This window comes from Tachypleus tridentatus, chromosome 3, assembly GCF_004210375.1.
Source record: "Tachypleus tridentatus isolate NWPU-2018 chromosome 3, ASM421037v1, whole genome shotgun sequence".
In the NCBI taxonomy this organism is placed as follows: domain Eukaryota; kingdom Metazoa; phylum Arthropoda; class Merostomata; order Xiphosura; family Limulidae; genus Tachypleus; species Tachypleus tridentatus.
Window position 1 is genome coordinate 91,774,328 of NC_134827.1, and position 15,559 is coordinate 91,789,886.

At 33.7% G+C, this 15,559-nt stretch overlaps 1 protein-coding gene across 4 annotated transcripts in view; it reads left to right on the forward strand.

Moving 5' to 3' along the window:
* The window catches only part of LOC143247470 (uncharacterized), a 43,279-nt gene that overhangs the window by 14,448 nt on the left and 13,272 nt on the right, over positions 1–15,559 (forward strand). For all 4 annotated transcript variants that reach the window (XM_076495671.1, XM_076495668.1, XM_076495672.1 and 1 more), the window contains 2 exons: positions 4,463–4,677; positions 11,050–11,151. In XM_076495671.1, coding sequence (XP_076351786.1) covers positions 4,465–4,677; positions 11,050–11,151 — 315 coding nt within the window. In that variant the 5' untranslated portion in view covers positions 4,463–4,464. The remainder of the gene's footprint in view (positions 1–4,462; positions 4,678–11,049; positions 11,152–15,559) is intronic.

A 15,559-nucleotide genomic window follows, 5' to 3' on the forward strand; every position in this document is an offset into this window, starting at 1 on the left:
TTGGTGTTTCTGGATGCTATTTTTAACACATTTTCATCTAGTCTTTGGTTAGGATATTGATTCATTTACCTCATCTAGTGTTAGTTACGTGAAATGAATTTTTATTTTTTGCAGATTGTACAAATTTTCTGAAATATAGTTTTAAAAAAAGTTGGAAGGCAACTTTTTAAGATTTTGATGATTTCTGAAATCTATTAATTACCAAAATACCAATAGCTACTTTTGGAGAAATGGAAAATTTGTCATTAAATTTTAAATTCAGAATGTAGCTGTTAAAGTTTCATGTGATACACATAAGGTTGAACAAATGTGAGGTTATGAAAATAATTTCTCTCTTTTTTTCTTTTCTGTAGCTCTAATAAAGAGTTAAAAAAAAATGGTAAACCTCCATAGAATAGTGGGAAAAAAGTGATTGTGATAAAATTAATTTATCTAGATGCTCTCTGAATTTCAAAGCATGCAAGTTTCTCCACAGCTAACCATTCAACAGCAGAAAAAGTGCGAGAATACATAGACCACTAATTGTTTTGCTTCAGGTGAAATATTGTATACATTTATTAGATTTTGTTCTGCATTATGATAAATGAAAGTGGGTCAAGTTTGCTCTTTTGTTAAAATTTGTATTGTCCAACTCTTGGAATGGCCTAGTTCAAAGCAATGTTGAGATGGACTAATGACCATATGGAACATATTTAAATAGTGTTTTAGTGTAATCATTTCATTATAATTTCTTGTATCATATGAATTTGTTTTGAAACAAGTTTTTGATTCTAATATTGATTTAAAAATATTTTGAAAATAGTTAACTTTTAATATGTGGGACAAACCAGTACAGCTGTAAGAGAATCACAAATCTTTCACATATAGCTTGAGATCTTTCCATTCATTATGGGTCTGATTGTTGTTATAACCAGTGTTTTATAACTCGCAAACAAGGAATACTGTCTCCATGACCCATGGTGGTGAAGGACCATGGACTCTCTTTACTTTTGAAATTTCCCATTTTACTGGAAATAATAATGACAGCTCCATCTTCAGAAATTTTAGTTTTGGGTAAATAATTATCAAACTGTTTAACATCATTAGCTCATTTTCAGAATGAAATTTTTCTGTTGAAACATCACAATAAATACCAAAGTTTGCAGTGAATTGTGTAAACCTGATTTTGGATCATTAAATATTGTACCTGTAATATTATTAACAAATTGTGTGCATGCTTTCTCATTAGAATATGTATCTTCTAGAGAGATATTATTCCTTCATACTCTATAACTTAGAAAGAATTGTAAATGGAAAAGAAATGAATGGTTTGTTACTGATAACCATATAAGTTTCTCCATCTTTTCTATATCATTTTTTATTATTTTTCGTACACTTTTCTTCAAGAGATATAGGTTCATTACTTTGCAGCTTTTGTGATCAGTACTGTGCTGGTATGCTCTTTGTGTACAGCAAGTTGCAAGCTGTAATTGTGTGTATGAAATAGTACTTGGATATTATTTTAACTTGTGTAAGCAAAATGTATTTTATTTGAATTTTGATTAATTTAGGTATTACTAATTTGGAAAAATAACAAAGTATTTTTTAAAAAAGGTTACTTCAATTTTTGCAAGTGTACTTAAGATCATTGTATATAGGTTGATGAAATTTCCCATATTCATAATAGGCTGTTATGGTTGCATAATTTTGTTTTTTTAGTGTGAGTGAGTCCAGAAAAATAATTTTAACAGTAAATATCTTTAGGATGGATAATGAAATTTTAATGGTGGTGATGAATCATCTGAGGTAAATTCATGACAGTTGTTGCACCATATTTCTACAGCATTTTTTGTTTGATCAGTTTCAAATCAAGTGTAATGTTGAGCTAATGTTCCACCTGAAGTCTATTTTCACATGAGAGTTTGTGAAAATTTTGGGATTTTAGCTTTTTCAGTACTATTGGGGTTTGGATTTTAATTTTGTCATTTTAAATTTGCCCATTTTACAAGGAAAGATGAGTTAAATTTGTTGTTTATTTTTTACGTGCAGTCTAAACATTTTTCTAGATTGATGTAACCATTTACATCAAAATAGTTTCAAATTCAACTTTGTTATTGGAAAACGGTCATGCAATTTAAGATGGTGTTTGCTATCAGTAGACATTATAAAATACTGTAAATAGTAGTCACATGACTACCTATGTGACAAGTGAATAACCTATGCTGTGACTGATCCTATTTATACATTCTCATTTTGAACAGCAAGTCAAGGTCATTGAAAAAAAAACATCTTGTGGTTTATGATATTCAATTAAAATGTTAAACAGGCATTTTGAAAAAAACAAACATTTTTTTCTTTTTCAAAAGTTGCTTTAAATTGAACTTTTTGTCAGTGGTTGTAATTATAACATGCATTTATTTGGTTCTTAGTAGGATTTTATCAATGCTGAGTTCAAACCCTGTCTTTGTTAATAATTTTGTAGAGAAGTAAGTATCTAAGATAGGCGAGACGAATGTTAATGCTCTCTTGTCCTATACTGGGACAGTGGTAAGACTACAGATTTACAGTTAAAATCAGGGATTAACTTCCTTCAATGGAAACAGCAGATAGCCCATACTCTTTTCCTTTGATCTTGCCCTGTTGATCTATTCATATTACCTGTTGCACAAAGTTTATATTTCTTAATATTGTATTTAATTGTTTCATCTTGCCTGAAATTTACTTTTAAAACCTGAAGAAGAAAAGCTGAGAGTTATACAGAAATTTATATCCTTAATGTTCCAAACACGCTCGCCCTTTCAGCCATGGGGGTGTTATAATGTGACGGTCAATCCCACTATTTGTTGGTAAAAGAGTAGCCCAAGAGTTGGCGGTGGATGGTGATGATTAGCTGCCTTCCCTCTAGTCTTACACTGCTAAATTAGGGATGACTAGCACAAATAATCCTTGAGTAGCTTTGTGTAAAATTCAAAAAACAAACAAACCTTAATGCTCAATTTCTCCTTACCCCTGGTTAACGGCACCTTAGATCTGCCAAAACTAACATCATTAGCTTTGACTTGCACTATAAAATGTGTCCTCATTTGTTCATGCCTTTGAATAAATTTTTCACTAAAATATCCCATGCTTTAGCACAGGGTAAAGACATTTTGGTACTGTTGTACATTTCAGCATTCTTGAAGGATGGTCTCTTCAAACACTTCACTTTTTTTTTTCCTTTTCCATTCTAATATGTTACATTTTAAGACATGCTAATAAATCAGATAATTATTGTGATAGATATAAATAACATGATTTACTTAAACAAACCCTAATAGTGTTTGCAATAATCTGGTCAAATTCTGACTTTGGCTATTACTAATACTATATTAAATTTCAGGAGCAATATTAATAAAACAGTCTTTAGTTAGATTGAAAATTTGAATGAGATCACTTAAGTGATTGAACTATTAAGAGCTCTTTCATTTCCTTCATTTTCTAGCACTTGACACATTTGTTTAATGGTCACTGACCTCAAAAGAAAACATGAAACAGTTGCAAGTATATCGAAATACTTTTGATACCTCACTTGAACTTTACTTTTTAATTCTTGTTACTGTCTGTTAAGGTTGTGATAATTTTATTTTACAGAATATTCAGTATGATTCATAAGGTTTAAAGAGATAAGGGAGTAGTGTTGCTTTTAAGAAGTGAGATGAAAGTTTACAACAGCAGACTGTAGGAAAGTTAAATTGAACTTCATGAAGGAAAAGATTGTTTATATAGACATTTTTCACTGGTTTCTTGATCAGGTTTTGAAGCTAATAATTATACAGACAGTTTAGTTAAGATTCTAATAGCAACAATATTGCTGCTATGGAGGGCTGATCATTTATTTTTGTAGAAAATACATTTGTCTTGTGCATTTTAAGGATTTTTTTCAGGATATATTTTGGAACTTACTTTATTCAAATATTTGAACTATTATGGGCCCCAAATAATCACCTATCAGTGATCTGTTTGTGTTAGAATGAAGAATTTGAAAGAGCAAATATAAATATTAGTAGTAAATCTTGGGTGATTAATGTCTAGATTTGTCCTTTTATTTAGCAGGTGCATTTGTTTCTTAGTTACTTTTATCTCTGATTGTAAAAACAAAATTGGGAGAAAAGTGTTATTTATGTAGAACAGTATGCTTTTTAGAGATTATTTTAATCATCTTCATATATGATAAACTTAGATGAGTGGTTAAGCCATGTGTTGTGCTTGAAAAAGTGAAACTAAAACATTCTGGATAAAAACCAGAATATCCATTTTACCACTTAAAAATAGCATTCATGAAAAATTCATCAATAAACCTTGATGAGCATTGTAAGAAAGCTGCAGTTTCATGTACTACAATTTAATTACAAATTTGTATTTGGTTAAATGATATAATTTTATCGTAATTTATATGAACTGCATCTTGGACATGTTTATATGCATGTATTATCATGTTCAATAGAAATGGCACCAGCTGTCCAGGCTCCTGTTGATAAACCACAAGAGGAAGACGTTTCTGTAAGTGAAGGTCCCTCTCACATCAACTTTTTTGTAGCAGATGATTCAAATAATAGTTCTGGAAGTGATGATGAAGAACCAGCACAGAATGGTTATGAACTTCTACCTCAAGATATTGGTGAAAATGGAATTGATCATAGTTTACATCGAGAAGAAGAAGTAAGAATATATTTAGTACCTTTAACTGTTGTATCATAACAGGATGGCTGGACTGCTACTAAAACTGAAAGTACTCTAAATAAAAAGATTTAATAAAATTGAAAAAGTTCTTGAAAAATACCAAAATAATATTTCTCCTATGTTGCTTAGATTTATATAAAACTTTTCTTTTTGTTGTAGCAATTCAGAGCAGTTTTTTGTTGATTGGTTTTACTGATTTTCAGGTCTACATAAATTGTAATGAGCTGTTGGAATTTTCATTTAAAGGGAGTTGTTACATGTATATGTAGTTCAGCTACAATTAGAAGGAGCTATGTTAAATTACATGCATTATTATAATCCTTCAGTCATGGTGTTTCAAAGTGTAATGTTATACCATATAAATACTTTTGTACAGGTACAGGTGTGTTGCAACTTTCATCATACAATGGAAATTTCCATAAATTGAATCTTGTTAAGATACAGAATTGGTAAAGTGGTAGTTGTAATGAGACTAAAGCATTAATGTTTATATTTATTTTTAACTTCATTGGGGATGTTTTAACTTTACTTAGTGCTGAATCAAAAATTGTAAAGTAAAGGCTGAAATAATAATCAGTGATGACGAGAAACCCACTTGTTGAGAAATTTATATGCAAAAACGGCTCGTTTGGGCTGAGAAAACACTTTTACATAGAAGAGCGAACCTGACAATGACCGAAGAAGGTCGAAACGTTGTTCGCTCTTCTATGTAAAAGTGTTTTCTCAGCCCAAACGAGCCATTTTTGCATACAAAGGCTGAAATGTTTGTAAAGTCTACTGTGTGAAGAAAACCATGTGTTAACAGTACAAATGTGCAAATAGGTTCCAACTGTTTATAGTTTTAAACACACAACATAAATATATATATTTGTTTGTCCATTATTTAACTTCTATTAAATCACTGGGTCAGTCTCGACCAAACTTTGTGGTATTATTATTGTTTGGAATAAGGGGCATGTTATTGGAGGATTCACAACCTTCTCAACCCTTGCTGTTATTGAGTATTTATTATCTTTGACATAAGTTAATGTTAACTACATTCATAGATGGTGCTCCTTTCATTCATTAAAAAAAAAACTAGCTAACACACACTGTCTTGTATATCTTGGAGGAAAGCAATGAAAAAAATATCTTCCATTGTTATAATAACACACAAACTCAGCTGAAGTTTCTACTCCAACAGCTGCTATAGAGCTGATATGAAGAACTGTTTTATGGGTAAAACCAACTTTTTACTTTCACCTGTGACCTTCAACTTAGTACTTCAGCCAAGAATTTCACCCTGACAATTGCACAGTGTATACATGTTTAAAGTCTATACATAGTGACTTCTTAAAGCTTGTACAAAATGTTTGGTGTGGTAATAATGAATAATGTAATATAATGTTATGTTATAGGTAGAATGTTAGGAAGGTTGGATTTTTGTTTTTTATCATAGCATCTATCTACACTTAAGTTCATAACTTGGACAGAGAATGTCTACCTGAGCTGGTAACATATAAGTCAGAGTATTTTATATTGTACTACAATCAAATATTAAGTTCTGATGAGGTATCTTTTTTTTTCATGCCACAAGCCTTTCACTCCCATTCAACCTCAGTTTACATGGTCTGATTCCCACATGCAAATTAGAATGAGAAAAACCTTCACCAATAGTAGTATTACATACATATGACTCATTTTATACTATTCTACTGAACAATCAGTTTTGGTTTGGCAGTTTCAGATATTTAGTTTGTTTCCTCTTTCAAGTGTTTCTTTTTTGTATATCTTCACATCAGTTTCTCTCAACATGGTTACTATTTCTTGGTATTTGAAATGTTTTTTGAAAGTTGAATTATTTTATATTTGTACCCAGTTATAAAACTGAATACTTGATTAACTTTTTTTTTTTTTTTTGCTTTTCATTTCTTTCTGCCAACATGGTTGTGTTTGGTTATTCATTTTAAATTATGAATTAAAAATTCTAGCTTTATCATTTTACAGTTTATTTTTCTGCCAGCAAATTTATGCAGGCTGGGAAATTATCTGGTTTACTTTATCAGGAGATTGATTGTTCAGTGGACTGACCTTTGTTAGCATTCAAGTGGAGCTTAGGGGCCCACACATTTTCAAACATTGTCTACCAACTTTGGAAAGATAAAACATTTTACTGCCAGACTTTTTGAAAATCTTTACCATCAATGTTATTATTTGTAGTTATTTGGGCTCACTAACATTAGTTAGATTGGTCAAGTTCAGGCTTCAAATTATAACTTTCTTCTTTCATTCTATAACATCAAATGAGGCTTAACATGAGTCTTGTATTTTCATTATTCTCTGTAATTTATTTTATTGGTATATTGTAAATTAAGTTAACTATATCGTTTTTTCCAAAAAACTTAGGGGCCCACACATTTTCAAACATTGTCTGCCAACTTTGGAAAGATAAAACATTTTACTGCCAGACTTTTTGAAAATCTTTACCATCAATGTTATTATTTGTAGTTATTTGGGCTCAATAACATTAGTTAGATTGGTCAAGTTCAGGCTTCAAATTATAACTTTCTTTCTTCCTTCATTCTATAATATCAAATGAGGCTTAACATGAGTCTTGTATTTTCATTATTACCTGTAATTTATTTTATCGGTATATTGTAAATTAAGTTAACTATATCGTTTTTTTCAAAACGGCGTATCTCGCATGTTTTTGTCAATATACACTAAATTTTACAATATAATGTCTGTTTTATTTTTTGTTATTAAATATTTTTTATTCTTCATATTAACTTTGTTTGAGTGGATCCTGGAGCTGTAGTCCGTACAAACTTCTGATATTGTGCATTCTTATTGTTAAGGTAGATTTCTTAAAATAAAGCTTTGTGATATATTTTGCCCTGCATAATTTGATTAGGTATAACAAGTCTGTTTACCTGAGTCCATCTTGCATTTAAATAGATAATTAGGTTAAATATCTTGTTTTCTTCTGCACATAACATTTCATACATATGTATATTTCACACTTATTTAAATTTATATTGACTATTTCAATTTTGATTTTTTATAGTTTATACTATTACTGTTACCTGAAGATGACCTAAGAAAGTTGAAACATTTATTAAAATGAAATAGAGAACAAAGTTTTAATATCCACACCAACCATCTTGAGATACACTATTTACTATTAATTAGGTTTGTGAGGACCCCTAGGGGCCAGGGCCTATCCTACCTTTTCCCAACATTGCCCACCTTCTTCCTACAACTGCCAAACCTCTTTAGCCTTAAGGATTACTTAGATTTTTTCAGTTTTTCTCCACCTGATTATAATGTACTGTAAAAGATTGTTAGGCCAACCTCAGCTTTTTCTTTTTAGATATATTCAACATATAATATTCTTGATTCTGTGTACTTGTCAATAAGATGTAGCTTCTATGGAAGCACTTCTTTCTTTGGTTCTGGCACATTTGCAATCTTTTAAAGAGACACTGTACGACCCATGGTATCTTGTTAGGGTTCCTTTGGATTTACCTTATAACTTTCCTCCTTCTCTCTTTAACTACATGCATTATTGGTTGAACGTAACCCCATTATCATTTGGTTACTGCCTCCTTCCCCTCATCTGGATTCTGGATTTGTTTCTAATCATTGATGCTTATCTTGAGATGAAAAGTCTTACCACTGTAACAGATTTACTATTATATATTTATTTTAATATCAGTGTCTGTTTTAGTTAAATGTATATTTATAGGTGCATGTAACTTGTACTGTTAAATTGTTGTTGCAAAATTCCTGCCTATTCACTAAATATGTAGAAGATTCTCTTGTGTGAAAATCAATAATGTTTTACAAAAACACAAGTATATTGTTGGGTCAACTGAAATTTTCATGTTATAATACATAGTTGTTCTGCCATGAAAAAAGCATAATTTATATTTATTTCCTAATTTTTTTATGATGGTTACTTGGTTAATTAAGTGATAAACTCCACATAGAGTATAGAAAATAACATTAAAATAAAGTCTTACCCCACACATTTGACCATACCCAGTTTTCAGTCACTAGGGTGGTGGACAAAAGCTTTTCTACCAGAGTGTTCAAGTGAATTCCTCCATTCTTGGATAAGAGGGTAAATCTAGAAGTTCTCTCACCTGGATTCCTGAATATTTTTCCCAGATATCAGTAGGAGCATGCTTATAGTTCTCAATTTACAAGAAATTGATTTATGTTTTTGGATTAACACGATTGATGGAATAACACCAATTCTCAGTTTATATATTTGCAAATTTGGATTAACGTGATTTTTAAGCAATTTTTATTGCTTTTATTTGTACCATTGCATTTCATCACTCTACTTGAAGGTTTAGCTGATTCAGATGTTTTATTTTGATAACATCCATGATAATGCTAGATACAGTAGTTGAAATGATGCTACAGTGACAATAATATTACGTTTATTGGTACAGTAGTCAGGTGGTTGCATGATCTTTTTGGTCATACAACAAAGTCACTGAAAACAATTTATATAATTCACATTGGAGTTGACATTTTCTGTAAATATATTATGTTGACTACATGAGCATAGGTGCCACTTCTTTGATACATTAAGGCTTGACTCATTGCATTCCCAGTGTTTAATTTATTTAACCAATTCCTGGAACGTAACTGTCATTAATTGAGAACTACCTGTATTTACAATATCAGTTAGGATTTGACGCTTGGTTATCTGTTGAGGTGTGGATGACCCTTCTTTTTCATCAATACTGGTTCCATGCATTGGTCAAGAAAGTTGGGTCCACTATCTCTTTGCAATTCCAAATGTGGAGTGGTCCCATCTTGGGTCCTCAGTTGAGCATAATTATTCCAAGTCCTCCCTATAATTTTAGAGGCAAGCAGAACACTCCTTATCCAGTTGTAGGGAGTGAGGATAAATGTTTATAATTCCAGACTGAATGAGTTGCACTCCTTTGGTTGAACAAGACATACATAATCCCATCATCCAAGCCTCGGGTGCTGCGTTTTGGGCTTCTTCAGCTGGAGGAGAATTTTTCTCCCATTTGCAGTTGCTTGCTTTGTGGTCATGATTCCAGTAGCTCAAAACACATCACTCTGTGGCTGCAGGTTGGGATTCAATAAGTATTGTGTGTGTGTAATATGTAGTGTTGTGGTTTAATTGCCCCTAGCCATCAACATGGGATATAAGAACCAAGACCCCTTCATTCCCACTTTGAGTACTGGAACTCCAGCTGAATTGTTGGGACTAGCCTGTAATAATGATCATTCATGTACAATTCCACCCTTAATACAGGAAATGCACCTGTCCTGTGAAAGTGGGTTTTCTTGGGCACTCCCATTACCCCCCACATCCAAATCTAAGACACTAGATCTTTAGATCCCGGCCAAGGCAACACTATTGCCCAGCCCTGAATCAGGTTGTTTGATGTTGATATCTGCCTGTTTGGCCCTGATCTGGCCAATTTTTTCAGTGCTCCTTTGTTTTGCTCCCCCCCCCTTCTCACTCATCATTTTTATAATACCCCACCACATTTCATCACCTTAAACAGGTAAAAGTTGAATATAGTCAAAATTAAATAATCTGTTATGTGAGGGGATGAAGAGGAACCACAACGTTTCTGACCACCCCTGTTGGAGAGAGAATTCTTCAGACTTCTCTCTCTCTCTCTAAACTAAACCCCTGCTAAGTTCATTTGCATTATACAGGAAATAATTTCAGGATGAAGCACATACCTGTTCTAGGTGTAGTAGAATACCTCAATTGGGAAATAATCTTACCTTGGTACATAGATAAGGGAGGGGAGTGAAACACTAGATTTAGTAATCAACAAACACATCACCAATTTTGGAAAAACCAAGGGCTATAACTGGACATAATTTATGGTCTTTGTAGTTCCTTTCAATTACTTGAATGTTACTTCAGTCTATTTCAAACCATTGGTATTAGCATGTTATGGGTATGTTCAACCTTAACAGTATTTAATGCAATGTATAAACTATAATGATTAATGTCTGAGAATTCTAAGATTCATATATATAACATTTAATTAGATTTACTAACCAAAGGTACAATAAGTAGTCAGTAGCATCTGCTGTCTTTGTAGCTGCTCTTTATTAAGTAGTAAGATTGAGTTTCATAAGTTAACACCCCCACAGCTGGAAGTGCAGGATGTTTTGGGAGCCATATCATGACTCAATGCTTTGACATTTCAACCTGCTGCCTGGCACACTAACCATTTGGCAATGCTTTATCTCAAACCGTTAGATATATGTAGTATACTTGTACATGTTATGTCTTTGCTTTTGTTGTTTTAGTTTATTTCTTCAAGACAGTTATATATCCTTTCTTCTTTATAACAGCAAATAGATGAAAATGTTGAAACATCAGGGACAATACCTTATTACCAAGAAGAAGATGAAGAAATAATTCAGAACCCACTTATTTCTTCTCATTCAACTGAGGTATGCCATTTTTCAGTGTGTGAATTTTTATTATTGTTAGCAAAGAAGAAAATGTCTTAAAATATTCCTTAGTGACAGTAATGAAGGCTAAAATATCTAGTAATATGTAGATTCAAAAGCTGGTTTATATTTTAATTACTTGTTATTCATAGCTAAGCAACTGAATTAAAAAAAAATAGTTAAGTATTGGTGATTTGTGATGTGTTTTGTATTTTTTCTCTGGATGCCTGAACCTAGAAATTGATGTCTCATGCATGGCATAGGTTTTCTTGTGTTATAAAATAAACTGTTTTTGTTGGTCCAAGAATAGTGCTGTAATAATGCACTAATATTTCAGAATATTTTGAACATAAGTATTGTGGTTTCTGTTACACATAGGCCCCATCATTACCAGCTGTATTTTTAGAATGTGTACTTGTCTACAACATAGCTGGTATGCTGTTTATTTATTTTTTGTAATGAAGTTTTAGGTGGAGATAGCTATCATGATGTACCACCATGCTTTTTAGTAAAATCTTTGATCCTGACCGGATCCTCCAGTTCAAGTTTTATGCATGTACACAACTTTTCTGCTACCCTGTGCCAAATATTCTATATGTAATAATAATTATGCTTTAGACCAGTTGTTAAGAAACAACTCTGTCTTTATTTCAGTAAGTGACAATGGTATGCCAAATAAATGTTCACATTCTGTATTAGTATGGTTACATTCAGTAAAGTGTTCATGTTTTCATTGTGTGTATGTAGATATTGGTACTTGCATAAGCATGTTGAACTACAAATATATAAAAAAAAATTAAATATGTAAGTATGTGTCATTGTAAGTTGTCAGTGTGTGGTATGGTGATTTTGTGTGATTTAATGAACTGATGTTACCATTCTTGATCGTGGGTCATTTTAATTTATGTTGAGAAACATCAGTTTAAAAAGCCATGAAAGTAGGAGTATGAATAATAATTAGATTTCTAAATGTCAAACGTCAATTGAAATTTGATACCTTATCCCTACTTTAACAACCAAAAATACCATTAACAACTGTTTTACACAGCTGATGAAACAATACATTTTCAAAATAGTTCTAAATTAGAATGTAAGAAACGTTTAATTAGCTGTGTTCATTATCAGATTAATTACTAGTTTCACTCAATCGGTAACCTGATTTCACCAAAACTTCATGAGTGGTCACTCAAAGACATCATGTTGTTGTTCTTTGGCATGTGCTCGTTGAATAAAAATCTTTTGACTTCCATGGTTAAAAAAGTTGATGAATCAATGTCAACACCCATCTCAGTCCCAAACATTCATTCCAGTAAACCCCAAGATCCACTTCCTTTGGTTCTGAATATGGACAGTTCTCAGATACACCTTCTTCTCCCACCTCAAGATGCAAAACAATCGTTCGTTCACGTTCTCAGTTGCTGGAATCCTCTTTCAACAACAAAGAGCTGCCCAACTGACCCAGGGCAGGATCCATGGAGGTCAAGAGACCTCCCTTGAATAAAGACAGTAAAGAAAAAAGATGTGGTTGAAAACAGAAGGGTTCTTCACCCCATTTGCCTACACATAAGTAAAAAATGGCCACCTTGATACAATAGAATTGTCGAGGTTTACATTCTAATGTGGGTGACATCAAAGCACTGATTGCTTCCTACCATCCTGTATGTCTTTTCGTACAGGAAACCTTTCTGAAACTTGCCAGTGCAATCACCTTTCAGCAGTTTTCTTTGTACAGAAATAACATGTTGTGTGATGGATGAATGCATGGAGGAGTGGCACTGTTGGTTGATTGGCATGTTGCTCACCCTTGTCTTCACCACTTAACACATCCTTGGAGGCTGTAGCCATCCATGTTTCCTTTGGTCATACCATCATTGTTTTGTTTCTTCTCTCTACCTGTCTCCTGAAGAGACCTGTGATCAATCAGACCTTGATACTCTTGCTTAACATTTGCTTTGTCCTTTTCTAATCTTGGGAGACTTTAATGGGCATAATCCCCTCTGGGGAGGTACTGATATTGATGAGAGGGGTTGCTCTGCAGAGTGTATGCTCTCAGATCACAACCTTTTTCTTTTCAATACTGGTTCTTATACTTATTTTCAAGCACTTAGTCAGTCACAGATCTCAGATCACAATCTTTTTCTTTTCAATACTGGTTCTTGTACTTATTTTCAAGCACTTAGTCAGTCACAGATCTCAGATCACAACCTTTCTCTTTTCAATACTGGTTCTTATACTTATTTCAAGCACTTAGTTGGTCCCTTACTGCTATTGATCTCTCCATTTCCTCCCCTTTATTATTCTTCCACTTTTCATGGAGGGATGACAATAACTCACGACACAATGATCATTTTCGTATAATTTTGAGAGATACTGACTGTAGTCAATGCCAGTGGAAGCTGGATCAAGTCAATTGGCCCTCTTTTTACAGCTCTCACAAACCTTTATCCTGCCATTGTATGTTTATCCAACAATATATGACTGTGTGGTTGCAGTAACTGACTGCATTATAAAGGCAGCTGCTCAATGTTTCATAAAATCTTGATACATTTTCCATGATATCCTCATCCTTGGTGGAATCCTGCCTGCCACATGGCACAGAACTCTCAGAAGCAGGCTTAGGATACTTTTCATAGGTATCCCATACTCAAACTACATCACTTTCCAGCAGGCCCATGTGCTTGCTTGATGGGTAAGATGTCAAAGCCAGAAGGAGTCTTGGGTTATGCTCACAACCAGCATATCTTCTCTCACTAGTTCCAAAGTCATATGGGACAAGATTCGAAGGGTCAGTGGGCAATATAATTCCGTCCCCATCTCGATCTTGCTCCCTGATGGCCAGGAAGTAGCTGATACCCGGGAGCATCACCAATACTCTAGGTAAAAGCTTTTGCTGGTTATCTAGCACTTCTGTTTCTTCTTTCACCTTCTTAGCCATCAAGACTCAGGCAGAGCAGTCGCCTCTTTCTTTTCAGGCTGATTGTCTCTATGACTGTAATCTTTCCTTTACACTGGAAGAACTCAAACTGGCCCTTCATCGGTCTGGTGGTACATTGGTTGGACCTGATGATATACACTATGAGATGCTGCGCCATTTATCTCCTGCTTCTTTTGCTATTCCTCTGCTTGTTTTTAACTGGATCTGACAGGAGAATGATTTTCCTAATGCCTGGCACCAGGTATTGTCCTACCTTTCTCTATGCCTGGGAAGAATCCCAAGATTCCTTCAAACAACTGTCCAATTGCTTTGATGAACTGTCTCTGTAAGATGTTAGAGAGGATGGTTAATACTCATCTTGTTTGGTTCCTTGAATCAAACAACTTCCTTTCACTTATTCATTGTGGGTTCCGACGACAGAGTTCTACAGTGGACCACCTGATTCGACTTGAAATGTCAATGAGAGATTCATTTCTCAAATGACAACATCTTGTATCAATATTCTTTGACCTTGAGTAGGCTTATGATACTACGTGGAGATATGGCATTTTGCGAGACCTCCATTTATATAGGTTTCATGGTCATTTGCTCATTTTTATTAAATGTTTTTAATGGACAGGGGATTCCTAATTCGTGTGGGTTCGACACTTTCCCATTGTTTTCTACAGGAACTTGGAGTCCTTCAGGGCTGTGTTCTGAGTGTCACACTTTTCAGTATAAAGATTAATGTCATTACTGAACAACTCTCTCTTACTGTTGCAAACGGGCTCTATGTCGATGACTTTCACATCTCGTGTCAGTTATCGAACATGAGGTATATTGAGTGGCAGCTATTGACTGCCTTCAATTGTTTACTGAAGCAGACCTCAGCAAACAGTTTAAGTTCTCTTTCTCTTAAACTGTTTACATGCACTTTTCCTAATGATGGGGTATTCACCTTGATCCTGAACTCTGTGTTGGTGAAGTTGAGCTACTTGTGGTCCCTGAGGCAAAGTTCTTGGGGCTTATCTTTGATCATAAGCTGATATTTATACAACACATCAGCAGCTATGAGTCAAATGTACAAGAGCACTGAACATCCTCCTTGTCCTTCCTTTCACTTCTTGTGGAGTGGATCGATGTTCTATGCTAAAGATTTATCATTGGACTGAAACTGAACTATAGATCTCTGGGTTTTGGCTCTGGCAGGACATCAGCCTTAAAGAAGCAGGATCCCATTCATCATCAGGGGCTTTGGCTCTTCACAAAAGCTTTCCCAGTCCAGTATTTGTACACAGTCTCATGAACCTCCTACACCTACATCATTTGCATCAGGTTTTTCTGTATGCTTCAAAACATCAATCATTACCATAGCGTCCCAGTTGGGGCTATGTTTTTCTTCCTCAGTGGGCCATGCATTTTTAGAATAAATGGTCTGCCATTTTTCCTTTTAGTCTTTCTTCATATCCAGGCTCAATGGGATGAATTGGGTCC